Source organism: Serinus canaria, chromosome 2, assembly GCF_022539315.1.
Source record: "Serinus canaria isolate serCan28SL12 chromosome 2, serCan2020, whole genome shotgun sequence".
Taxonomy (NCBI): domain Eukaryota; kingdom Metazoa; phylum Chordata; class Aves; order Passeriformes; family Fringillidae; genus Serinus; species Serinus canaria.
Genome location: NC_066315.1, coordinates 105,052,218 through 105,079,033, shown reverse-complemented (window position 1 = coordinate 105,079,033; position 26,816 = coordinate 105,052,218). Strand labels below are relative to the sequence as shown.

Genomic DNA, 26,816 nt, shown 5'->3' with positions numbered 1-26,816 from the left:
AGGAAGCAGGGTCAGCTGGCAAGTGGGAGCACACACAGGAATGATTCCTGGACATTAGCTGAAGATTGATGGACACTATTGCCTCCATTCCCCATCCTTCTGATGTTTCTAAAGAGGTTCTCCTTTAAGGACCCTGTGAACAACACTGCAGTAATTCTCCCTGTTTTGCAAAAGCTACTTGGGGTGTTCCCCTTCTCCACATATGCTCTATATTTCTAGAAAGTATGTGACTGCTTGTGTTGTAAATTGGAGTAATAAAGTGTTACTGTTTGGAGAGAAATATCTCCATAAAACAGAAAATTAAATTCCTTCTCTTGAGGAAAATCAGTACTAAACAATGTGCACTTTCTTATGAGCATATAAATGGAAAGGCTCATCCTGGCTTATGCACATCCTCCTCTCTCTTGTAAAATGGCTTGGTTAACACCTAATAAGAAATTCCTAAGCAACTTTATTGGACCCTTTTTGAGTTCCCTATCAGTATGATCAACAGCAAGCTAACAAAATTTTTTGCATGACAAGCCTTTATTTTTTTTTTTCCTCACTCCTATTAAACACAAAGAGCTCAGGAAGGTCTTGGCAAAGCTCTTGCTGGGAGAGCAAGCCCAAAGGCTGCCTGCCCACTGCTGGGGGGAGCCCCAGCACAGCTGCTTCCTCCACACAGCCCAGACATCCCAAGAACAACTGGGAAAGATCTGGGGGATGCTTTCCCTCAGACCTCTCCAAACGGGGAAGGCTCAGGACGGTTGTTTGGGTACAGCCACTGCACTGGTGTGACCATCCACTGCCACCAGGTTTTGTAGGACATGTCCTAACATGGCATCAGGGTCAAGGGGTCCCACAAAGCAGGAGCATATGGAGGACAGGTACTTCATAGAAAAAACAAATCAAGCTTTCCCTGTGTTTAAGTTGTTCTATCTACCAATGGGACTGAGGAACTGCACAAACTACTATCCAGTAGTAAATGGTGCTTAGAAAATGCAGAAAAGGAACAATAGTCCTTGCCAAAGAGGCATTTCAGTAAAGAAAACTTCCTTCCTCCTCTTCCTCAGTTTTGATTTTCCTGCTTTATTTCCAAAAGTGCTTTTTAGGCAACTTCAAGGAATTCAAGCAGATACCCAAATCCAAAAATAAACTATGGGAACTAATTTTACTACCTTCACTTTATTTGAGCAGGGAAAGCTTGAGAAAATGAGAAGATCAGGGATAAGATTTCCTTAGGAGGCAAAAAAACTAGATCTCAGTTTCTGACAAAGTTTGGGGAGTTACCCTGATTTACATCAATGTCAAGCTCTAGATATTCTATTCATGGATACCATTTCTGGAAGACTGAGCAGTGTTAGAAACTACCCTCAAAACTAAACATATTGTCTCAGTTATCCATGAGTGCAGAATGTTAAGGAATACATGAGGTACAAGTAGCTGGGCTCACAAGCTGCAGACTGAGCTGCAGATTGAAATGCAGAGCTCCAGCTAGGAGCCTGAGAAGAGAGGCCATGAACTGCCAGCCTTTGGGATGACACAGGGCATGATGGTGGGTGACACCAGCCAGGTGAATGGACCCTGGGAAACACAGGAGAGCTGGGAACTGCAGCCTTTTGGGCAACAAAGGAGATGAAAACCAGTGAGCCAGCAAGGTGGATGGACACAGAGAGGGGGGCAGGAGCCAAAGACTTGGGAGGAAGAGGAGACTTCTGGAGACTGTGAGGGTATAAATGCCCAGGGGTTCCTTGGCTGGGGATCTGCCTCAGAGGCACCAGCTCTGGCTGTTCCTGTGTTACTGCACTGTGAATAAATGGCTTCATGGAACGAGACATCTGGGACCTTGCCACAGGAAACCTGGGGGTGGAAGTTGTGAGGAAACCTGGTCTGAATGGGATATGGGAGGAGTCAAGTGGGGACCCATTGGGTCACTGGAGCCACCCACCAAGAAGCACCTTCAATCCCAGCAGGGAAAGTCTCTGGCATTGGAATGTGACCAGCAGTCTCTTGAGCAGTCAGACTTGGTCGTTTCCTTCGCAAGAAAAAAAAATCAAAGTTTCTCCATCTAACAGAGTTCACAGATTTTCTAGGAACCATACCAGGCGACATGGGATCCCAGATTTGTTGTCAGATGGTGAAAAGTTTTACTGAGCAGATAGATAAGGATCAAGACAAGCAATCTCATGTCTTCTACTAGCCAGGCCAGGATTAACAGAGTATGAATTGGATGCTGTTGCCTTTGGAAGTGTAACACTTCTTTAATGAACCAAATGTTATGCTTTGACATGATCTACAAAGTCCCATGCAACACTCCTGCTGGGCACTTGCTCTTTAAATGACAGTAACAGTTGAGCACTCTAACCTGTGAATAATTTAGGAGTCCATGAAATATTAAACAGACTTCCAGATACATGAAAAAGCCTTCTGCTTATTGCAAAAAGGAATCTGATAATTGTTGTTTAGAGATGACAGCCCTCTGTGCCTGTATTTTATGCTTAGCTATTCCCCACACACAGCTAAGGTTTATTTTAAAAGCAAAAGAGGTTCATGAGACATCAAGAAAATATGCCATTCTCATCTGTCAGTGTAAATAATTTTTACTTATCATCTCTCTTTATAGACAAGGACAATCAGAGCTCTGGAAAAGATGCACTGCAAGTCAGACTAGCAGCAGATCTCCCACTGCCTGAAACTGCCTGCTACAATTGATCAAGAGCTTTCAGATCCTAATGCCATTAGTGTTGCCAGAACAACTCCAGCTGCAATTTACAGGGAGAAGGAGCAAAAAAACTCCTGGAAAGATGGGTCTAATGGGTCAGCCTCCTTTTTCTCTCTCCAAGGATATTTAGCTGTCAGCATGCCAGCTCTTTCCCTGATGTTTTGCCCAACACAGAGTAGAAGTTCAAAATTTAAACTTACTAGCTTTTGGAGATTCATTTGTCAATTTCAATCTAAGGGAACAGGACAACTCACAAGAACGAGCAATAGTGGCTCTATAAAATTCATACATGAGATGAGTTTTGAAATGTCCTGTTGTGAGGAAAAAAACTTCAGATTTATGTGTCTTTCTGTAAAGCTAATATACGCTTGGTTTCATTTTTTGTTCAATTTGTGAAAAGCAGGGAAAATAGGCAATGGTAAAGAAATGCTGAGATATTTCAGCTTCCCTGTCACAGGCTAAAAACAGATCATTGTTCTTCCCCAGGCCTACAGAATGATACATGCTCAGGAAAAGCACTCAAGATTGATGACTTAATCAAAACTGCCTTTGCATACAAAATCTGTTGGGGAAGAACAGCAAGGAACTCTGAAGGATGTAACAGAGTATCCTGCTTTGCTGTCTGCTTATGGCAGCTATCCATATGGCAATTTTGATGCTCTCATTTCTCCTGTAAATATTGCCCTGTTTTCCACACCCACTAACCTGCCAAATTACTGATGGCAGCAAGACAACCACACAAGTCCTTCTTTTTGCCTCATTTTCCATATGCCTTTCTCACCCAGTTTAAACACTAAATATGAACAAAGATTGCAGAGTTTAGGTAAAGAAGGCTGTTGGGAATGCCAGGTCTGTGGAATAATTGATCATTTTGTTTAGATATTATTTGGGGTGATGATATTGAAAACCTCTTGCTCCTGGCATCATTGAACATATTGTCCTGGCCAGCATTTAGTTAAATCTGACGTTAAATCCAGCAGTGACTTATCTTTAGAAACTGGATGAAGCTGGTTAGTAGCATTTCTGAGAAAGACACATATTCTTTTTGTCTAGTGACTGACTGCTTTACTTCAGAAGAATGGTCTGTTTCCTGGGCTTCAATCCATTTGATTACTCATACTGCATTATTTCCTTTAGCTGCAGGCAAGTTTCGTCAGAGGAGTACCTGTATTTTTGTCAAGACAGCAATATTCGGCAGCTATGCCTGCTGCAGGTAAATTTCTAACCACTGAATGAATTCAATGCCACAAAGAATAAAAGATGAGGTGAACTGGCCATCTTTATAAGGATGTGCACTATCTGATGCTCTGAGTTTTCTATCCTGTAGCTCATCACCTCCAGCCCTGCTGTCAGTCAGTCACTGCAAGCCCAGGTCTGAGTGCTCATGTAAGACTAACCAGGCTGCAGTGCTGCATTTGTGTCATACTGCCAGCTCTCCTCCTCCCCCAAGTCCTCCAGATTCATCTTCTGGACAGGACTTCACAGGAACTTGGAAGCTCTTAAAACAATTCTTACAACATCACAAAAGATATCATCACAATAGGTAAAATTTCAATCTGTGGATGCTTTTGCCATTGATAAAAATGAGCCTAAAAAGTGCCTTTTCCAAAACACATTTTTAAATCATGAAGCATAATGGTGTGTGCCAAAGATAAAAATCAAACCACACTGTGTCAGAACTGCAAGCCCAACTAACTGCAATACCTCTTATTTCTGGGGTGAAAAATAACACGGTACCTCCTTCCTCATTTTTAACACTTCTAACAGTGACCTTTGTCACTCTAACATTGTCCTTTTTTGAAATTGCTTAGGCTATACTAAGGAGGACTGGATTGTTCTCACTTGGCTGCAAGCATATGCAGACCATTTTTGCAGGGCAACACGTCCTGCTGGACACGTGGAGCAACTTCAACGACATCTGTGAGCACCGCCAGAGTGGCACCATCTCCTTGGAAGCTGATGGAGAAGTGGTGCCTAGAGAAGCTTCAAGAAGAGGCAAGCAATGGAGAATAGGCTCCCTTCTCCCCTGCCTAGGATATCTGCTTTTTCCAGGGTAGGCAGAATTGAACCTGGTTCTTCTCCATCCTGGCTGGGGCCATATGGTGGGTCCACAGAGTGCCCTTGCACATACCACGTGGGGAGAGGGGTGGGCAGAAACCTTCAGGAATGTTCCCAGAGTCTGGCTGTAACAGCTCCTCTTTAGGGACTCGAGTGTCCAGAGCATGACCTCCCTAATGGCTAAAAGGATAATATCTGCTGTGTCTGATCCCTGCCTCCTGTCTCAAAGGGCTGAAATCCAATTCACCTCAAACCATCTGGAACCCATCTCCAAACATAATTCCTTCAAGCCTTACTTAATCCATCTGCAAATGGCTTCACTCTTTAGTTTGCCAGGACACAAATCCCCTCTGAGCGCCCAGAGCAGGTCAGCATGTGGGTGTACATGCCTGTGCTGAGGGTGTCTATGGTAGGACAGCTACCTGCTGCTGACCTGAGGCATCTTACCCTGTCCTGGAAGTGGAACAGTATTGAGGCTCAAGTCCATTTGCTGTGAGCTTCCACAGTGACAACCAACCTCTGACGGAGGAGGTGTGTGCCACAGCAGCTCAGGGGATGCAGAGGGTGCACCTCTGCTAAAAATGGGAGGTCAACACCTCCAATTTTCTGCCCATCTAGAGAACTAGATGGGGATTAATGCTTATCTGTGGCAAGGAAGATAGGAAATGGATACTGAGACAGTTTCAACACGGTTCACAAAGTAGATCTTACATCTCTTGGAATATTATATTTAAAGAAGAAAGAAGAACTCTGTGACCATTAAGGTTTCCAATGCATTGAAAAACGAGAGGCAACTGCACAACCCAAACCTGCAGTACTAGCACTTGTCTCTAACCTGTGCACCACACAATGACTTTGTATGTCATAAAGCCAAACATTCAGGAAACCTTTCTCTGTGTCTGTCCAATTGAGAATGGAGGCAATAACACTGTTACAAGTGTTTTCACATCACTACATCACTCCCCTTAGGTACCACTCAACCCTGCCTAGGGTCTGATGCCTTTGGGCTGATGACATCAAGAGGCACTGTAGGGCAAGGAATGCCAGCAGGCAAGATGCTCAGCACCTCCTTCAGCTCCTGACTTGCAGTGAAGCCTTCCTTACATTGCCTTTGCCTGGCTATATCTGCTCTCACACTTGCTCTCCTGGTCTGCATAGAGGAAGAAAAGTAAGCATTTAGGAAACTTATTCCAGGGGCACCTGAAACTTCATCCCCTCATGTACAACTATGTCTCTCTCCCCAGACCTCCATTTGTATTGGTACAACCACTTAAAACTCATGCTTTAGCCATTTTTTGGGGAGGGCTCTTGCTGTTGTAGTTTGACCTCTGCATGGAGGGCAGGCAATTGAGGACCACAGTCTGGAGTACACTTCTCACACCTCATTGGTGAGGGGATGCTGCCCCATCCACACAGGACAGGTACATAGAGTTTCTGAATTTGGGACTTCAGAAAGTTCCTTTTACCATGTTTTTACAATGGATCTGTTCCTGCAGACTGTATCTACCAGCATTTGTAGAGTGCAGCTCTTCTGCACTGCCTTGAGTACAACGTGGGCTGGCAACCTCCACAAAACAGCTGTGCCTGGACATTTCCCCACTGGTCACAGTGCCTGTGAGTTGGAGCAAAGGTGGTGAAGCAGCAGCAGCTCCACTCTGTGCTCCTCTCACACAGAACAGTTCCTCCTGCCTGCTCATCCATCCTGCTGGGGCTCTCTTCAGGTCAAATTTGAGATGTGTCCATAGCTCCCTGCAAGGACCTGCTTCTTTCTATTAACTACTCAGTGGTATTTGCAGAACACAAACCAGCTGGGACATCTTACCTGGGGACAGACATTAGCAATCCAGGGATTCAGAGAAAGCAAAGCTAAAGGATGCTGTCATTACAGTACTTCACAAGAGTATCCAGTGTCTCTCCCCCCTCCTACTTCACATCCAAAATGTGCAAGTAAGCAAGCACTGTGCAGCCTGAACAGAGTGCTACAGTTTATGCTATACTGCCTCATCTGTTCTTGGCACCAGCTGTTCCTGGAAGGAGGTGCCAATGAATTGTTCCTCTCTTCCTCTGATGCTCTGGAAGAAAGACAGAGGGCATTTTTTTAAATCTTGGCTTTTTAGCCAAGGGAACAGGGTTGGATTGTTGTGTACTGGCACTTGCTACCTTCTCATCCCATGCCCTTCTTGCTGTGCAAGCACAGTAACATGACATGCTGAAATAATATTTAGTTTTGCAGCTGGGCTCGTTACTGCTGTAATTTAGAAGGTATAACCAGTCATCAAAATCTCAAAATGTGTTCAATTTTCAATAAAGAGGCAATTTCCACAGGATGATGACCATAAAAAAAATGACAGTGTACTCAAGAACAAAGAACAAATCTGCCAGTCTGTCAAGAATTTGCCTGATGTGTCATCATAGTTTAATTAAGGGAAAAAATTTACTGTAAGAGTGAGCAGACAGAGTCAACCTTCTGACAAAGGTGCTTCCTTTCCTTTGTGCATTAAAAATAATCTCCCTTTGTTTTGAATTACTGGTGCACAAGGAGATTGTGACAAATCACTCTCCAGAACTAAATAGATGGCTGGAAAATATGAGCCAAATTTGTCTTTTCTACAATGGAAAGATTTGACTGTAGATGATTTGTGGATCTTTCAAACCCCCCTCAGTGTATCAACTAACTATTTCCCACACATTTTGTGTTCTGCAGCCACTGAGTCAACCACAAGGTCTTCTCAGGTCTCTGGCAAGTGAGCATGGTGGCCATGCTATCCCCCCTGCCCCAGGGTCACAGAGCTGCTGCCCACCAGCATTGCACCCAGCTGGCCATCAGAGCCTGCCAGGCCACATCCTCCAGCCCAATCCAGTTTCTTCCACTTCTGTGGTTTCAGTGGAAGAGCTAAAAGCCTTCTCAGTCTCTGGAGAACTACTTTATTCCAAAGGAACTTTTCTACCAGAGTTACAGTGTCTCAGCATGTCAGGCAATATGAGGCAGCTGCACAGACAGCTATGAACCTGTATAAAATTATCACCAAAATAATGCTTTCACTGACTGAATGATCTGACCAGTGACTAAAAGTATTAAATTAAAAAGTGTTCTGTTTAAATCCAAGTATTTCTTTATAGTTCTGGAAATCTAGGAGAAAGAGACAGCTTAGATGGCTTATAGAAATAAAGTCATGCTGTCTAGAGTATTTGTTTTGTCAAAGATGAGTGAAACCAGAAGAAACAATAAAAGGTGCATTTTTTTCAAGAACATTGATTTCATGGGAGTAGTTTTCTCCAGCTTAATAATCAAAGATACCACAACACATATAAATAAAGTGGGGACTGAGAGCTGTAGTTTCAACCTGGCAATAGTCCACAAAGCAAATACACCTAAGAGCATTTATCTCTTCTCAGAGCAGACATGTAAAAGCATTAGGGTCCATCATGCTGTGTTCTGTTATCAGCTCTACATGCAGGCCCAGAAAGACTATGCAGTACACGTATGAATATACATACCCGACTTGGGTACAGTCTCGATATGGCAGCACTGAAAATATGCTACAGAAGGATCTTCTGCTGCTGATAAGGACTATTCTAAAATATAAAAGAAAATAAAAGAAATCAAAGACTAAAATTTAAAAATCCCACCACAATAAGCAAAGCAATTGATGTTACCATTGAGGAATTTGCAATCATAAAACTTCCATAATGGACGATTTCTCTGTCCTCTTTTACATCTCACGGATATTGTGCTACGGAGTCTTCACAGAAGTGCTGAAGCCTGTGCCACAGCAAATGAGCAGTGAATGAGTAGTAGAGCCCCATTTCCTCTTCAGGCTTTCTAAGAAGACTATCTTGAATATGTGACTTGGAATCCAGGACAGATGCTTTCCTAGTGAAAGAAGTCTACCCACAGAGGCACGGGACCATTCTGTCAACTCACTACAATGGCTGAAACCCAATGAAATAGGATTTATCTATCAATCAGGCTGGGTTTGTTATTATGTTTTAAGATCCTTTCACTGTTTCCAGGCTTCCTCTTTTGAGTCTTCTCCAGTTTTGCCCCATCACCTTTCTTGGTCTCCAAGGCATTATCCCTGACCTCAGAAGTTCCGCATCTTCCAGTCTTACCTTTAGGATCAGCGTCTAGCCACGACACTCTGCCAGCCTCTGTGCTCAATAATCACATTAGCCCTCTTGGTTATGATGCATTGATACTCAGGCATAACCAACCCCACAGCTCCCATCTGTCTCAGTCAATGTCAGGGTTGAATCCCTCCTCCTCTAAGCATGGTTTGCCTTTGCTCCTCATAGGCAGTTAGCCAAGATTTGGCTACATGAAATCATACATCATCTGCCTGCAGAGAGCTTATCTCAGAATCCAGGACAGCCTTAGAGCAAATGCCTTGGATTTTTAGCCAGTCTCCAAATCTCTGCAACATCTGCAAAGTCACTGTGTGATAGTGTCCTGGTTTCAGCTCAGATAGAGCTCATTTCCTTTAAATCAAATAGCTTGGAGCAACCTGTCTGTTACACAGCCACACTGCTGCCTTCAGCCATTAGGCTCTGACATATTAGGCAACACCAAAACCACCTCGAAGTCAAGACCCACTTCCCATAAAACAGAGTGGGATGCCAGCAGCTACATTATTAAAGTTCTGGGAGATGCAGACTTGCAAGAAGCCAAGAGAAGCTTGGTCAAGAAGTAAGATATAATATAAAATGCCAATAAATAACTGTTTACAAATAGCCCCTTTTTCCTTTTTACCTTCAGGACACTGAGAATTGTACCATTGTACAACTGACCCTTCCTCCCTTCTAAAGCTGGCTAACAGGCTGCACCATGTCGAATTCCTCAAAGACACAGCGACAGCAATTTGTGATGTTTTCTAACCTGATTGGTGTTAGAATTTCCTGATATTTTACCTTTCTAAAAATCTCCACTTGTGGTGAAAATGTTAGGACCTACCACTACACTGGCTGTCAGGGCTATTGCACTTCCTTGCTCTGCTCTCCAACATTGATTTTTCTGACATTGTGTCCCACAGATCTGTATGTGAGGATTTAACCTGAATTTTTCATCCTTTGTCCTGCACTGGTCAAAGCTGGACAACAAACCCTACCAAGCTCCTTTGCTCTTTGCTGTCTGAAAACCAGACACCTATGAATCTCATACCAGTTACCCTGTTATTAGAACACTGTTTCCTTAAGGGATCAGCTTAGTCATCGTTCTTGGAAAAGGTTTAGCTCCCCAAGAGAGCTGCTGCTGTAATCCTTGGAAAAATGCAGAATGATCGATTTTCCTTCTCCTGGATTACTCCATTCTAGCAATCCTATTTTCTTCCTTAAAATCCCGTTTGAAAGCAAAAAGGGATTTACCCTTTAATGAAGAAGGGTTTCTAATAATAAACACACATACAGCTTTAGGAAGTTCTCCTGCAGCAGATGAAGTACAATCTCATTGTTGTCTGAAGGCTGTAACACTCCTTACCTAAGGGAAATCAGGGAAATCTCAGATCCTTCAAGACGGTCTCACAGTGTGGCACTGAGTTACAGAGCAGGGAGGAATGATTTTTCCCATTTGAGAACAGCAACCCACAAGCAAAAAAACCCTGGCATATGATTAATTTTGTGCTTGCCACTGCTTACTGCTGAATGGTTGCTACTCACAACAGCTTGCTTGTTCACTGGAAGCCTTGTTTGCTGATGTATGAAACTTGGCACAGGTTTCGAGGCTGACATCAGAAAGCATCTTTGAATTCGGAAAACCACAGTACCCACTAAGCATACTATCCCCCTCCCTCTGGCTGCTTCTGGAAATACAGCTCTTCCACCAACGCCCTACACCTCCCTAAAAATACCACTCAACTCTTAATACTCAAAAGAAAAACAAACTGATGCTTCCATGTCCACAAGCAAAGACAACAGTAGGAAGTTACCATAGAACTGTGTGTATCAGAAGGAATCAGACAAGAAAGGAAATAAAAAGCACCAGCCCAGCCTCTATTTTTTTCAGATTTCTTTCCCTCGGGACCCAAGTATTGCCTCTCTTTCCATAAATCAACAGATCCTCTTTACACAAAGATCTCCCAGGCAGAGCACGAGGGAGCCCACAGCCTCCACTGCTAGGATGCCACAAAACCTCATCTGCAAAGCTGCCAAGGGAGAGTGATGCAAAACAGCTTTAGGAGCTGGACTGGAAAGGAAGTGGGGAAAGCAGTGGCCAGATACTTATCATGGAAGGATAAATGGCATTTTGTGTATAGGTCTGATGACATGCATGGAAGCAAAAAAAATTCTGAAGGCCTGCAATGGTTTGCTGGGGCAGAAAGTCCAGAAACTTGCCACAAAGTATGCTCTGGAGAGAAGTCATGGTGGAAGTCCATTGCTGACCAAGAAAATCAAATTATTGCTTATGGAAGAAAAGTATTTTCCTGGATTTCAACTCTTCAACAAAGGGCATCTATGATCCTGCACACCTCTGAAGGAGTTATCTCAGAAGCTGTGTTAGAGTATTTACATGCCTTGATTCCAATTGTGCCACCTAGACGTGTTTAAAACCATTTCACAAAAAGGTTTTCATGCTTTAATTCTCACATTTCACTGAAAAGTTGTACTAATTATTATAGTTCAGAGCAACCATTATTTTGCAGAATTCTGACAATGTGCAAAAGGCTATAAAAGCTAATCTTCCAATTTCTTTATGAAGTGTATACTGCAAAAAAACTTAATGAGCACAAAGCTCTCAACAGAATCAGTGACTTGATAGACTTGAAGAACAATGTCTGCTTATCTACCCAGCACCTGTCTAGGTTTGGTTGTGTTCCACCAAAAGGCTGCCATCAGGCAATGCGATACACATCATATATACCATCCACATGTGGAATGCTGCAGCCTCTTTTCTCATTCCTGATTGATGATTTTTGACTGCCAGTGCTCTGTTGCCCTGCACACAAAGGTGAACACACAAAACATGGATAGAAGCCCTCATTTTGGAGTGCCAGAAGTTCAAGGGTAATTACAAGGTGGCTGAGAGTTATTATGAACTGTGAGGGTGCCACCAATCACCAACCTCTTAGCCTGCATGTGTGTGCAATTAAGAGAGCAGCAAAAGAGATATTTCATGATGGTGTTTGGCTTTCACTCAGATGTGAAAGCCTGAGAAAAAAACCTGAGAAAGCAATGGCATGGGGGTGGGAGAGGAAGGTTGTTTTACTGCTTTTTATACCTGCTATATATGATAACTCTGGAGACCTTCTTGTCCCATTCTCACCAGTAACTGCTTGTTCAGCTGGCTCAGGTTGCCATTTCAGTGGCTCGTTTTTGCTAATCCTCTGCTTCAGTGTTTGTGGAGGATATCACCAATAAACCTGCTGAATAAAGTGGGTAAAACCATATGCTGGTGCCTACCTGTGCTAGTTTGTATGTCAGGGCTGACTTGTCTTTGTCTTTAAATGGGAAAATTTATTTTCTGCTGTTTTACAAGACTGCTTTGCTAGCCTAGTCTAGGAACCCTAATTTTCCTAGGAACCTAGGACCCAACTCCTTTAATAAGCCACGACCTAGAAATCCAAAGAAACCGGTTTAACCAGTGATCAGAACTATCAACAGGAAGCTTTACAAGGACTCATTGATTAAGCTCCAGTCTGTGTATTTTTCTGTAGGATCTTTTTCTCTGTGCTAAATAGCTGAACTCTTATTTTAACCACAGCAGGTCCTGCCTTGCTGCAGGACTGCCAAAGGCTGGACCGAGAGCATTGTTGCTCAACATATGTCACCCCTGAGGCTGAGAGGGGAAGAGCTCTCAGTGCCACAGGACAAGGACACATCACCTTACAGGCTGAGAGATGCAAACAAAGGCAGCTACTGGAGAGAGGAGTCCTGAGCTATCACTCACACTGCAGTTTTCTTTGCTCTGACACAGTCACAAGCCAATGAAATAACTTCTGAAAGTGCTGGCTATTTTAAAACCCAGTCATCAAATTCACCACCCAAAAATATATTCAGTGTAGGTATTTTCAAAGCTGGGTTCCTCATCTTAAGTGAAAGACTGACATGCTGTGACAGAAGGGTCAGGGGTTTTGGAGGGAGCTCGGAGCCTGACTCCAGCCCAGCTCAGCACCTGCATCCTGCACAACCATGCATGAGCCACCTGGGACAAGGTTTCAGGCAAGGAAAGGAGCCCCAGGAGGATTTTCTATCCACTACAACACCTGTGCTCCTCTGAGTCACGGGCAGCTGGGGAAGACACCAGCTTCAAAGGTCTTAAAGTACTCAAAAACACTGTTGCTTTTAGGATGAATACACACAGCAGATTCACCTGCATTTCTAGAGGTCCTTTTAATCCAGAATGCCTATTAACTCCAGTGACTGCATCCAGATCCCTGGGAAAAACAGTCTGCACTTAAATTACTTACAGCTAGACACAGGGGTGACACAAAGTGTTAACTCTGCATTTTATTTTTAACTAGCATCACTGTGGCTCTATGACCATCGGATGAAAACTATTGCCAAAATTGTGTCTCTCATTCTTACTGTATTTGTACTCTAGATAAAGAGATCTTTATTATGATTGTGGAAATATTCTGGAAAACTGTGTCTGCTGATAAAGACAAGAAGCCAGTTGAATAACAGAAGCTTTCTCACAGCTTTCTTAGCTAGAAAAATATTCGGTTACATTGTCAAGACATAATGACTGATCTTTGAATTAAGGTAAAATATTGCATATATGCTACAAATACTTCTTTGCAAAACATCGAGAAAGGAGTTTACAAATCAAACGTTTATTCATTCTTTTGCAGGTATTATTTCTATCAAGCTTATGCCTAAATTTTATGTACATATCTCAGAAATTTTTCTCTGTGGAATTTGCATACCTCATAAGTATATTCTGCTGTAAGAAATTCCCAGAGTATATATCTACTTATGCTCAAAATGGACTAAAATTAAAGGGTTGCTTTTCAGTGTTTGATTCCACATGTATTATAAAGACAATAATCAGCAGCTAGTCAGACAACAGTTAATAGTTCAATAGTTCTGCATGTGTCTGTTTGATACTAAAGCCGGGTCTAAAAGCTGTTTCTAAAATCTCTCAGGGCCACCTTGCACAACATTCATGTTGATTACTACCTTTCACTGCATTCAATCGTATGTGTGAGAATAACAGTGAAAACTTTTCTTGAGCCAATTAACACCTATCAGAATTCAGTTCATAAAACCTGTGGTTCAATGCAATGTTAGAATTTCTACTGACATGGTTCCATGTCTGATGGAAATCAAAGGCTACAGGCACAAATCAGTCCAACAGAGCACACATGGTTCTCAGCCATGGTTCTCAGTTTTATGAGAACAGGCACGTGCAAGGGTCAGCTCCCACTGACATAGTTTAGCCGACATGCAACCTATTCAGGTGGCCTAGTTCTAAACTACTCAGATTTTTTATTCTTGTTCAGGAAGAACAAGAATTAAAAAAATCACGAAGCACAGGGAGAAATTGTCATTGGAAAAATCAGAGAGGACAGGCATGTTCTTTATAAGCAGGGAGGAGCCAGTTTCACCTCTGAGCTGGATGACACCGCAGTAGAGAACCCATTTTGCTGATGGATACACCTTCAGCTGAGAGGAACAGGCCTTTGCAGTAAGCCAGGTCTCAGCCACTGTCTGCTGCACAGGTCCCACCAGTGCCTATGGCTGTGACCTGGGCACATCCCAGTTCAGGGTGTGCTGCAGACACAGGTGCACCTCTCACACGTCCCCTGGAAGCCTCTCTGCCTACATCTGCCATGGAAACTAGGATCCCATGCCTCATCTTGCCACGACCATCCTTGGCTGTGCATTTACCAGCAAGCTATATCCACTCAGAGATGCTAGCTGTATCCTTGAACCATTGCTAAACTTGGTCCAGGCAGTTTCAGCTGTGTGCCCCTCTCACTCTTAGGACCTGACAACATCCTTGAAGAAATGCAATCAGATTATGCCTAGTCTGCTCCAACATCATCACAGATTTTCCTTTTTTGCAGGTTATTTGCATTAAGGAGACGCATGCCTTAAAATCTGTGGGCTAGCACTTCCATTGACACGTACTTCCCTGGGGGACAGAGCATGCACTGCAGCCTACATCCTCAGGGATTATTTGAAAGACCACTGGGTGGTGAATGCAATGTCTGTGCTGTTGCAGGGGGATGCTGATCCTGCCCCTTCCCTCACATCCCAGGGGCTGCCTCTGCAGAAGCAGCCTCTGCATGTACAGTACCTGCCGTTTCTGGTATCGTGCTGCCGCATGTTCTTGATAAAATGAACCTTCTTAAAGTTCTTTGGTCTGGGTGATCCTGAGAGTGTCCGACATCTGAAAAATAAATCAGTTGCAAGGGAGGGGAGGGAGAAGAAAAAAAAAAAAGTTCTCAGTTCCCTGCTGTACCGCCAAGAAGTCATCACAAAAGCAGGAAGGAAAGACGAGACAAATGATTCAAGTCACCCTGTGTTAGGAATCAGCAAGAACAATAAAGACAATAAGTCTGGAAACGAGACAGCTCAAACAAAAAAAAAATATTTAAAGTAATAATGAGAAAAGGCACCATCCAGCTCCCTTCATGCAAAAAAAAAAATTATAAAATAATCTCAGCAAAGTAAAACTTCCTGTAATCTGCCATGACAGCTAAGCCCAAGCTTTCAGAAGAAAAAAAAAATTAAACCAAATCAAAACCTAGTAAATATGCAATTTTCCCCACTCGCACCAACACCCACGCTTTTGCATGCTCCTCAGCTATTGATAAAGGAGCCATTGAGGGAAGTTCTTTCTTGTTTTAATTTTGGAAAGATTTAAAATCTCCTATTTGCAAAGATAATTCCTATTTGATTTTAATTCTAAATATTACTTTTCACATTTGTAACAGTATACAAAACAACTGAAAATAAAATAAACTACCCCAGGAAAAAAAATAATCGTTCTTCAAAACATTAAGCCTTAAATCTATTTTACATCTGAATGCGCTTTATAAATTGCAGTTACAGAAAGAAATTGCCAGAGGGAGGAGAGATGAGACAAATAGCAATATCCTCCCCCTGCCTTCCACCCTTGCTCCTTCTAATCAGCTGAAACCACAGCACATATGAAAGCGTTCTCTGTTTCATCTCAGAGCCGTTTTGTTGCAGGGCGAGGCAGAGCCCGCAGGCACTGGAGATGAGTCCTGTGCTCTCAGCACAGCCAGGGCTGACCGTGCCTGCTGCACCCTCCGTGGCACCTATGGGACCAGCATCCTGTGCCGGTGCACGGTGAGCTTCCCTAACCCATCTTCTCCATCCTCTCCCCTGCAGAGGCAGAGTTCAGCTGCTCCTCGAGCCTGTGAGGTCATTATCTTGGACTGAAACCACAGATCTTGGACTGTGCCAGTCCCTACTACTGTATCCAAACACCATCGTGCTGCACAGGCACACCCCAAGAGGGGCACCCCATCACTTTGCTGTTTCTGCCTTCCTCCTGCTAGTAAAGGCCTTGAGATTCCCTCACCCTCTGATTACAATTAGCCTTGTTAGCTTCTTCACAGGAAAATGGCACCAAGAGAGACATTCTACCACCAATTCTGCAAATTAGCAAGTAAAAATACTGCCTGGCAAACCATACTTTGTTTATATCTTTTACCAATTATACATGTTTGAATCACTTATGGGAACACTTCATAACATTCTGGTAAGCATGCAACAGTGAGCTTTGTAAAAATAATCAAGCTTTGGTAATAAGCCAATTGGTACAGCCTCTGCTATTCTTTGCTTCGAGGTAAGGAGAGGCAGCCAATCTGCATGTGGATAAACAAGGCTGCAGGCTAAACACTGATATAAACCAGCTGAATTACAGGTCCTAAGATAAAGAGGCAGGCAAACTTGGGCTGGACTGGTCAGCCGGACAGCTGACCTGGAAGCATTCCATGCGCTGGTCAGATTACTGACCAGCCAGCTTCTGACCTGTTAAGCAGTTGCTCCATTTTCCATCACCCCAGAGGATTGCCTAGCGACTAATTGCTGTGGTCCCCAGAGGAGGAAGCTGTGGTCTCCCAGATGCACAAATCAAACCACACTGAAGTGGCCAATATACAAGGATGGGAGCAGTTTTATTAGTGGGGTTGCAGTCAGAAACCTACCAGCCAACACAGACAGCAATGCTGGTAACCAAAATAAGCTTGCATGTGCTTAGAGAATAGACAGTATAACTTCATTAAAAATACTAGCCTTCAAAAACTTACTGTATTAAACCATCTGTACATACTTTTTAAATGTACCACAGATGTTAGGGCACTACTGACTAAGGGCTAGTCATTCATGTTGGTGACAACGAAACTTTTCTATTAATCAAATTTGGCATTTTATTTCCAGACATTTCATCTAAATACTGCCTTTTTGTTTAATGACATAAAGCCAGGGAATGTGCAATTCATATCAGCCAGCACCTCGCAGGGTGTTTGAAGTTTCAACACTTTTACCCACTATGAAGGATATCTTAATGTGAAGACCCAGCTACTTTTCAACATTAGGAGGGGGAGCAAGACTGCCCATGCATGTGCTTTACAGAGAAGAAGCCAGAGAGAGAGAGTAAATAAAATGACCTCCGCAGTGGGGCATTTTCCTCGATGTCCTCCAGAGTCTCCAGAGAAGATCGCTGGGAGATCAGCCGACGTCTGCAGAGAAAGCAGAACACAAAACATCACTGCTGATTAGAGGGCACAAGGAAGTCCTCAGAGCTGTTATTGAGTAAAGATCACAAACCGCCCTTCACTAGCCAAGCCACACCTTTGGATATTAATAAATTTTGTTCCGTTCTGCTTATCTTAATCTGTTTGATTCCACCCAGAAGCAAACTTACTCCATACAAGCTGCTACAGCAGAGCAGAAGTTTCAGCTTTGCAACAGCTCCTCCTCAGTTTGTGCTCCTCTTCCTTCAAGGGTTTAACACCCATCTAACACAGTCCCACATATGCTGCAGTACAGCTGGCAACGCTACAAGTATAGAGCTCTGACAAAATAATGCAGACATAGATCCACAGAGACTGCTTGTCCTTTACACCGCCACAGGGGAACTTCTCTTTGCCCCCTGCACTTTCTACCAAGCAAGTGACACTTGTTTCTCCATGATGTCTATCTCATCGCTCCTGTGAAGAGTGTCTGAAGTGAGATGAAAGATGATAGTGCCAGCAACACTGGTTATAAAGCAGCAGTTTAAACAAAAGCTCTGACCATCCCTATGAGCAGCACAGGTGAGCTAAGCTCTGTTTTAAACTATTTTCCTATACCTGAGTCACATCCTTCCTCCAACTTCAAAGAAATAATTATGGAAATCTTAGCATTACAGGTTTTCAGACTGTTCTAGCCTGCAGGAAAGATGCCCCAGTACAATCTTTGTCTTAGCAGCCATTGCTGCTGCACAACCTCCAAACACCCTGACAAAAGCACAAAACAAGAACTGCACCCAACCCTCCACAAAACCACAGTAAATACCATAAATGAATGTGTAAGACACAGCCCACCCGCAGGCACACAAAGAGAAATTAAGCTGGCAATCACTGAAGCTACTCCGTCGTCGATGGGCGTCAAAACAGCTGCAGCAGCCAGCAGAGCCATGGCACTGTGCCCCTGCACCCGGCTGGCAGGAGCTGTGCCAGCACCCATGGATCCCCAGGGCCATGGCTGAGGCACAGAACACCTCACCAGTGACTTCATGAGTATGAACAACAAAAGCCTTCAAACACCATCTCTGTTTCTTCCCCAACTCCCACTGAGCTGCCTTACTCCGTTCATCTGCAAGCAAAGAGTTTCAAGAATGTCATCAGCACTCCTATATGCTTGAAAGGTGCTCATTAATTTATTTCTGGGCTGTATTTTCATAATAAATTGTTTTCTCTGCTGCCAGTATGAGCAGTTTCTAATCCTTCCTGCAATTCCCTTGCCCCTCCAGTTGTGCTGCTACAACTGTTCCTGCAGCCATGCTGCAAATCTGATTACCAAAATGTTTTTCAGTTCAAAATAACCCTAAGGTTCAGTGATTCCATTTGCTACTAATTCAAACACCAAATTTCTATTTCTACTAACCCAGAGACAACACATTTCAGAACAATTTGAATGTGCATGCAGCTTCTTCTGTCCTTAGAAAATCAGAAAACCCCTCTAACAATTTATAGATCAACTAAGTGTGAAGCATAATCCTCTTAGAAAAAATATGCAAAAAAAATCCTCTCAGGCTTTGTCTAAACTAGGATTTTAGAAGATCTGGTGCAAGATAGGATACACCTTCAAAATGCTAAAATAAAAAGTCTGCATTTCAGGATGTGCTGGCATAGTCAAGGAAGAAGAGACCAAACACCTGACTCCGGCACCCATGGGTGCTCCCACAGCTCCATCCATAATCAGAGAGGACACAGGAATGCTCTTATTGGGAGAAATTCAGATCAGGAGGAGCTCCTCCTCCTTTTTCAGTTTCACTGAACCATAAGTAAAAGCTGGAAGTTTCAACTACCAGCACCACTGATAGACGACGTGGCAGATGACAGCTGTTGGCTTTTTAATACCTCTTTATACATCATTAGCTTAATAACACAAACAATGGCACGCTCCCATCTTGTGGTGTTACAACACCAAAAGCATACTTGGCATGTTGCTAGTCAAAGGGAGATAAACAATGGTACAACCTTGCCACCTTCTTCATCCTAAATTAATCAAATTAGTCATGCTGTATCTCCAGTAGATGCCAGGTGCTTGTACAGCATCAGGTGCATATTCCAGCTGCCACTGAAGCCTTTTTCCAAGAGTCTCCTTGCCCAAAATTATGCACCATCCTCAACTTCATTGCTGACAGTTTGTCAGACACGGGTTTGAAGATGCTACATTTGCATCTCAGTGGGTGGCAGGAACACACACAACTGCATTTCACCAGCTGGTCATCCAGCTGCCTGCTGGGGTTCTCTGCCTTCCCTCGCTGCTCTCAACTTCTTAAACCAGCCACCAGGGATGCTGCCTCCTGATTTTTGCTTGCTAACCTCAAATGCAGCACAGGCTGGATGGGAATCACTGCCACCCCTCGCAGCATGAAAGACCTCACACCAATTTTCACCAGTGCTGATTTTGCAGCGTTTTGGGTACCTCATATAGCAAGTGAGTTGGCACAAAGGAGTGGGGGAAACTCTTTGTTCACCCAAACTTGGGAAAGGAGCACTTATACCTGAGCTCCCTCTCAACTAGGGCACGATACAAGCATAACTGGATAAATCCATCCAGGAAGAAAGAAAGAAAACACACATAGAAGGTACTGACACAGGTAGCAGTGAGAGCGAGGATATCCAGCCCAGCCCCCAACCTAGCTGAAAACTGCCACATCTTTCAGCTCTCCCCAGAATTATTAGTTTTAATCACTTCAACTCCCAGCACTGTCAAAGGAGCACCAGAGAGGTGGATTTGGAGCAACTCTGTTAAAATCAGTTCATACTGTCCAGGAATCACATCCTCTTTTCACTGAAGAAGCTCAGCTGCAATGAAGGATGTACAATTATTCCACTTTATCTTAAATCTTTATTTCAAGACCTAATTAAGATGACCTAAATACCAGTATTTTATAAGCTTTCCACAGCTGGATATTATACTAGAAATGCCAACTAATGAACCTACCTGCTGTGAACAAAGTCACATCCTGTGCCACACACACGGGACAAAAAACAATTCTGGAAAAGGAAAGCTTTTGAAAGGATCTTCCAGGGAATACAAGAAAAATCAGTTTTCCACTGACTTCATTAAGAATTAATCATCTCAACTGGTGTTTAGTATTTAAATTAATCATCCTTCTCTCTTCAGGCAAGCAGCCAGAATTTGTCTATATGATTCCTAAAAGAGTTATTTTTCAAAAATTGATTAGCATGCTATAGCAGCTGGTATATGTAGACACTTGCACTGAAATAACCCAAACTGTTTCATATCACACATCACCATCATTCTGATGTAAAGATGTGTTGGTACCTATTTTGTGTTTAAAAATGCCCTATTTCAATAATAATTATAGGAAAATCGTTCTACTGTGGAGGAAGAATACATGCAGAACAAAACAAAACAGCACTGTGTGACTCACACAGCATTCAAGCTTTGGGGTAAGTCTCTAAGCAGATGCAATTTCAATATAAAATGCTTTAAAACTTTTGTAGACTAAATGTCAAGCTAACACAAAAAATACAATTGGCCTTAATAACCAAATTGAAGATATTTCAACAAAAATGTTAATTTCTCCTAGTCCACAGAAAGCCTTTAAAAACTTCCTCCTGGTTTAATCAGCACATTCTAGGTGTACCAAACTTACCCTCACTCTGTACAGAAAAAGGCAGTTCAGTGCTGGAAAGATGATGACCACCTCATTCTAATCATCAGCCCTTGCAGGACAATGGTCACAGTTTCATGCAACTTACAGACTTGTTTTGTTTAAAAACCAAATAATATCACTTTCCCTTCAACACCTACCTAAAATACTTTTCACCTGTTTCCTTGCTGTTGTTTCCCTGTGCATGTGCCCAGAAATAAATAATACCCCGCAATCAAATTCCAAGTGCAGACCAAAGAAAAAAACATCTGAGAGAAACATCTGATGCCATAGTATTTTAAATGGCTGTTTTCAAAGATACTCATGACTCTGTTTGCATACTGGATTTATCTTTGACTAGCTGTCTGAATCTCTGTGGAAGTTTCTTAAAAGCTAAAATGTTGTCTTCACTTCCCCTCTCCAAAGTCAGATTAATGCATGGCTCAGTTGCAAAAATGAAATAAAATACAAGGGCAAAAAAAACCCCCCAAACTAAATACAAGGAAAAATTAAACAAGGGAGGTCTGTAGCCAAAACAGCAAATAGCCAAAGCAAGTAGACTGCAAATATATTCACCATAACCACCCCACCAACCAGTGGAATATTATCTTTGCTCTCAGCTGCTGCAAAATACTCAGCTCAGTTATGTTAAACACACAAAATCTTAAGCCACATAGACAGGAGGTGATAAAAAAAAAAAGGAAGGAGCTGCAATCAGAACACTGGATAAATTCTTCCAGGAAGGAAGGAAGAAATGAAGTGGTGGAAAGAAGGAAGTGGCAGAAGTGGCGGAAGTGGCGGAAGGAAGCCAGTGATAATCCAAGAGATAGGGAAATATAAATCCATGTGTAATGACTTTCTATCAGAGCTACAAAATCAGGAGGAAAAAGCTGTATTTTAAATACAACTAATTTCTGTGAAAGTTGGGAGAGTAATTTCCCTGCTTCTTCTGTTAAAATTACAGACCTGTAACAGCTGAAGCCAGCAGTGTGGGTGCTGCTGGCTCCCAGAACACAAAACACTGTTCAGGATAAGCTTCTCCACTTTGTCTGGAACAACTGCATCCCTTCAGAGATGCAGTGACATGGGACACACAAGTGCCAACCACCTGAATGCCTGCTGGCTGCATTAACACTGATGGGAGAACCTGGGACGACAAAGACATTTCCAGAGCTGAAGACTGTTGGCAGTTCCAATATCCACTGGGCTATCTCCTCCCTTTAGGTGGCCAGGCAAAATCACAGAGCAGAAACTTCTGGGCTATTACCTTCTGATCACAGCTGTGTTTATACTAATGTGGCTTGGAAGCATCAGACAAGCACAGGACTGCTCAACACTTTGAAAATGTTGGATTCTTTATTTCCACTGTGCCTTCATCAGAAAAGATGTATCCTACACACAGAAACACCACCCTGGATAGGTGCAGAAAGCGAGTGGAAAGAAAGAAGCCATAAAACTTACAGTGTTTGGGAATGAGATCAGGATACCTGTAAGGATACCTCAGGACCTGCCTAGAGGTGCAAGTGAAGGATCCCCCTCTGAATCCACCTACCCTCTGAAAGGTGCCAGCTCCAGACTCAGAGGTCTTGCTCAAAAGCCAACCTGTCCTTTCCAAGCACTCCCTGAGGAGCTACCAAAACATATTCTGGACTTGCAGTTCCCATAGGTCAATCCAGGCAGAGCATCACCTTGATCCTCTATGGGAACAGCAACACTAGGGCTGGTTTTTGGGTTTTTTTTTGTTTGGGCTTCATATTGTTCCTTCCAGCACCAAAATGGTTTGAACAGTAAAAGGGAAACAAGGAGAATATTCAATGAGATCTAAGATAAGGCTTCCATGTAGTAGAAGAAAAAAACCCCAAAACACTAAAAGTAAATTAAAAAATAGATACATATATATGTATATCATATATCAAAATATTATGGCTACAAACATATCTCGCAGGCTACTCTGAGTTTTGAGTAAGTCATCATTTGCCATTCTCTTCCCTAACTCCTTTGGATTTGGGTATGAGCAGAAGTGCAGTGCTGGCTCTCTCCCCACTCTGGGGCCAGGGGAGTAGGTATAAGCAGAGCTGCCAGACGCAGGCCATGCCCTGTCCCCAGCAGCTCCAGCCCCTTTGTCACTCCAGGGAAACTTGAATGCCACTTCTCTCCAAGTCCTCCTCAGCCTCTGCCCAAACTCCCGGGCTAAGCTGCAACAATTAATTCACTCTTCTGAAATATTATACAAGACATCAGCTGTGAACGAATCCCCATTCACTTCCTGACCCCTGACTTCATGCCCCAGCATGAACCCAGATGAAAGACCCGCTAATGAGTCACCTCTCACCCTCCCTCTGAAGCTTTTACTGGGATTCTTATGTCCCAGCTCATTTTCTTCCTATCTTTTGCCAATATTACAGGAAGACAAACACAGGAAAAACAAACCCTGAGACTATTGAAAATTATTAAGGGAAATAGAATTTCCAGGAGCTACCCAAAGCGATATAAAGCCATTTTTAATTGTGTGCTATCATAATTACACAGCAGAGCCATTATCTGCAAAGAACATCAAACTCCATTTAGGACTTCCACACTGCACAGTGTATTGTCAAGGCATTAACAATGGGAGTTAAAAGCATCTGGCACATGCTGAAAATGGGTTATTTTGTTAATTCAGCAGCCCAACCCAAACACACAGAGAACATACTGAGAGCCCCCCGTTTAGCTGTCACCTGTGTGCAGGCAGGATGCCAACACATGCTAAGACTACAGCTTTCTGTAGTGGGCTGTGAAGAAAGTCCTGGAAGCAGAGATCCTGAGCTAGCAGAACTCTCAACAACCTGCCTTCCTGGGATATGCACTGCAAAGAGACAGACCTTCAAATCTAGTGATAACTAGGAGAATAATGCCATGCCAAATGTCTCCATCAACCTTTTGGGCATAAGCAGGAAGATGGACAGAAACAAAGAGATGACAGGAGAGCTATGGCATGGACATGGCTCCATGCTACACCCTCCTCCTAAACCAGGGGTACCCCCTGCACTCAATATTTCACCTATATCGTCATCCAACTCCTTCTCCAAGCCTCATCCTCCCACAATATCCAAGGCAGAAGCTCTGAAATACAACAGCACTTGAACTGCTGCCTCCTGACCAGTCTGCACATGACATCTCAACACGAAAAACACTTACACAGAGGTAGGATGTAAGTAAGAATAAGGTAAGAATGAGGAAAGAGGTTAAGAAACAATGAAGAAAATAAACAGGACAATACTGAAGTATCCCACCAACCTTTCACAATGCAACATAATGCTCTCTTCCCATACTATTATGCAGTTTTACACACATGATCCTTCAATTAGCACGCAAAATTCTAGCACAGCCCTGTCCTGATGCCCCAGAGGGATCACCTGGGTCTCATTAAATCAAATATAAAAGAATATCAGCACTCCAAAGAGATAAGGAACTTTCACTACAAGTGCTGAGTAGCAAGCACTTCACTGACAAAGCATTTGTATAGTATGAATGCGTACATGCAACTGTTCAGAAAAACAGAAGGTATGGGAGAACAGGATTTTTGGACTTTTTGGGCTTTTTTCAGCATCATGCACAATTCAACTTGACACACTATTAGTCTTTCTAGAAGATGTGATTTCAAGAAATCTCTACTGAAGGGAAAACAACTCCCAGCGTTTAGTCTAGGGAGAACAGAAGAGTAATCACCACAGGTTGCTAACTCTGGGGAACATTTAATGTTCACCTTCCCCAGTAGGACTCCCAATTCTTCAAAGATGTATCTTGTTTGAAACCTACCATCATGGTTTAGTGGTGGATTTGGCAGTGCTTGCTAATGGTTGGACACAATAAACTTAAAGGTCAACCTAAATGATTCCATGATTCAGTGATGCTATCTTCCCTCTGCAGGCAGCTGCCTCTGCAGCCAATCCTCACACTGCTGGCTCTGCCCAAGCCATAATGAGGAGCTACAGCCACAATTCAGGAAGATTCATCTACACACAGCAGAGCTCCCACAGATGCTGAAGCGACAAAAATCTACATCCTGTTACCTTTATCCAGTGATTTACAGATTCACTGTCTTCACTCTACTGACTCTGCAGCACTGTGATAGCTTTCAGAAGGCTTCTCTGCAGTGATTCATTCTGAGTATGCCCCAACACTGCCATAGCTATATTCTTCAGAACAGCCATTACCTCATAACCTAACACAGATTATCAAGGTAAGACATCAATGGGCAGTTTTGAGACACTCAAAAGTAGGGAAGAAGCAAACAACACGATTAATTGTCTGATCTTATGAAAACAAGGATGCTTGCCAAAGCAGATACAATAGCACTGTAAAGAACATACAAACTGTCCATCTTTATGTCCTTTTGTGGCAGTAAAACCCACACCCTAAAAGCCTTCATTGGATTAACATGAATCTAACAGATTCTTCATGTATCATTTATCCCTGACAAAATTGGGCATTGCAAAACAATGAATATTTAGTTCTGTTCAAAATAAGTATTTCCCCTTAAACATCACATCCCAGGGAAATGAAGCATCAACTTTCAAACTGAGTATTTGAGAAAACCACACACTGCCAGAGTGTGTGCAAGTCTCTAAAGTATCAAATCACAAAATGTTGTATTCCATAACACCCAACGTCCTGTAATTAACTAAGAAACTCACCTTCAAGTCAAGGCTAAATGCAGTAGATACCAGAAAACATGGAAACACAGACATGCACTACTAAGTCATCTGAAAAAAAGACTTTAATTCTAGCCTGCATACATAACCATGCAATTAAACCTCCAGCCTTTTCCTCTTTCATTTGAGGTGTTTTTTAGGTTTTCTACAGCTCAACCTCATATCCCTGTCTTGCTCCCAGACACACATGTGCTAGCTAGAAGAACATATTCCACAATCCCACATCTTAATATTCTTAGACTTAGAAGAGATCTGAACATACAGTTAATTACACTGCTAAAAAGATATATCCTAGACACTGTGAATGGTCTGAACAGAGTTCTTGACAGAGAAAGAAAAAGCCCCTGTGTGAGCAGGGCACAAAGAACAAGCAAATAGGAGAAAGCTTATTCGCTTATGAGGCATTTTGGGCATGAGATGCTGGCACAGGTGATGGCAATCTGAGAGTTCACTGGTGAGTACTTTAGTTCTGGCTACATATGCTACACATACCCCTGGGATCAGGCACTTTCCCCAGCATCTCATTACACACCCAAGAGTCAATGCCCTGCTTTCCCTGGCCATTCATTGCTGAAGAGCAAGCATATTGTTCAGAGATTAGCTATCATGTTGGACAGCTTAGATATCTTAACTTTTTGATATCTGTGATAAGGTGAGGCAGTCCAGTGCCCTAATTTTAAATATTATTACATCTACAGGAATTAATGCCTTGTTGCTTGCTAGTTCATACACAGTCAGTTTCAAAGCCAAAGGCCTTTGAGTACCAAAATATGTATTTACTTAAAATACTGCAATTACTTACGCTTTACTAAGAAACATATTAGCAAAAGAGGAGACATGTTCCAAAAACAGAGCCACAAGATCCATTATTAGGGTAAAGGCAGATCCTAACTGTCCAGGAGAACTGCTTCAATGTACCAATGAGCTTGGGGACCTGAGTCTTGCAGGGGGAGAGCTTGGTTCTTCTGCTTGTCTCACTAGGGACAGATCTTGGAGCCACACAGCATTTTACACTCTGGGAAAAGCAAACACCTTCCCCTTTCCCCCATCCCTGCCAGCA

At 42.9% G+C, this 26,816-nt stretch overlaps 1 protein-coding gene across 2 annotated transcripts in view; it reads right to left on the bottom strand.

Moving 5' to 3' along the window:
• Nucleotides 1-26,816, bottom strand: part of CABLES1 (Cdk5 and Abl enzyme substrate 1) — a 70,914-nt gene that overhangs the window by 19,594 nt on the left and 24,504 nt on the right. The window contains exons 2-4 of one of the 2 annotated variants that reach the window (XM_030227620.2): nucleotides 17,338-17,409; nucleotides 14,994-15,086; nucleotides 8,258-8,335 (exon numbers count right to left, since the gene is read on the bottom strand). In XM_030227620.2, the coding sequence (XP_030083480.2) occupies nucleotides 8,258-8,335; nucleotides 14,994-15,086; nucleotides 17,338-17,409 (243 nt within the window). The remainder of the gene's footprint in view (nucleotides 1-8,257; nucleotides 8,336-14,993; nucleotides 15,087-17,337; nucleotides 17,410-26,816) is intronic. The other variant, XM_050970760.1, reaches the window with a different exon arrangement.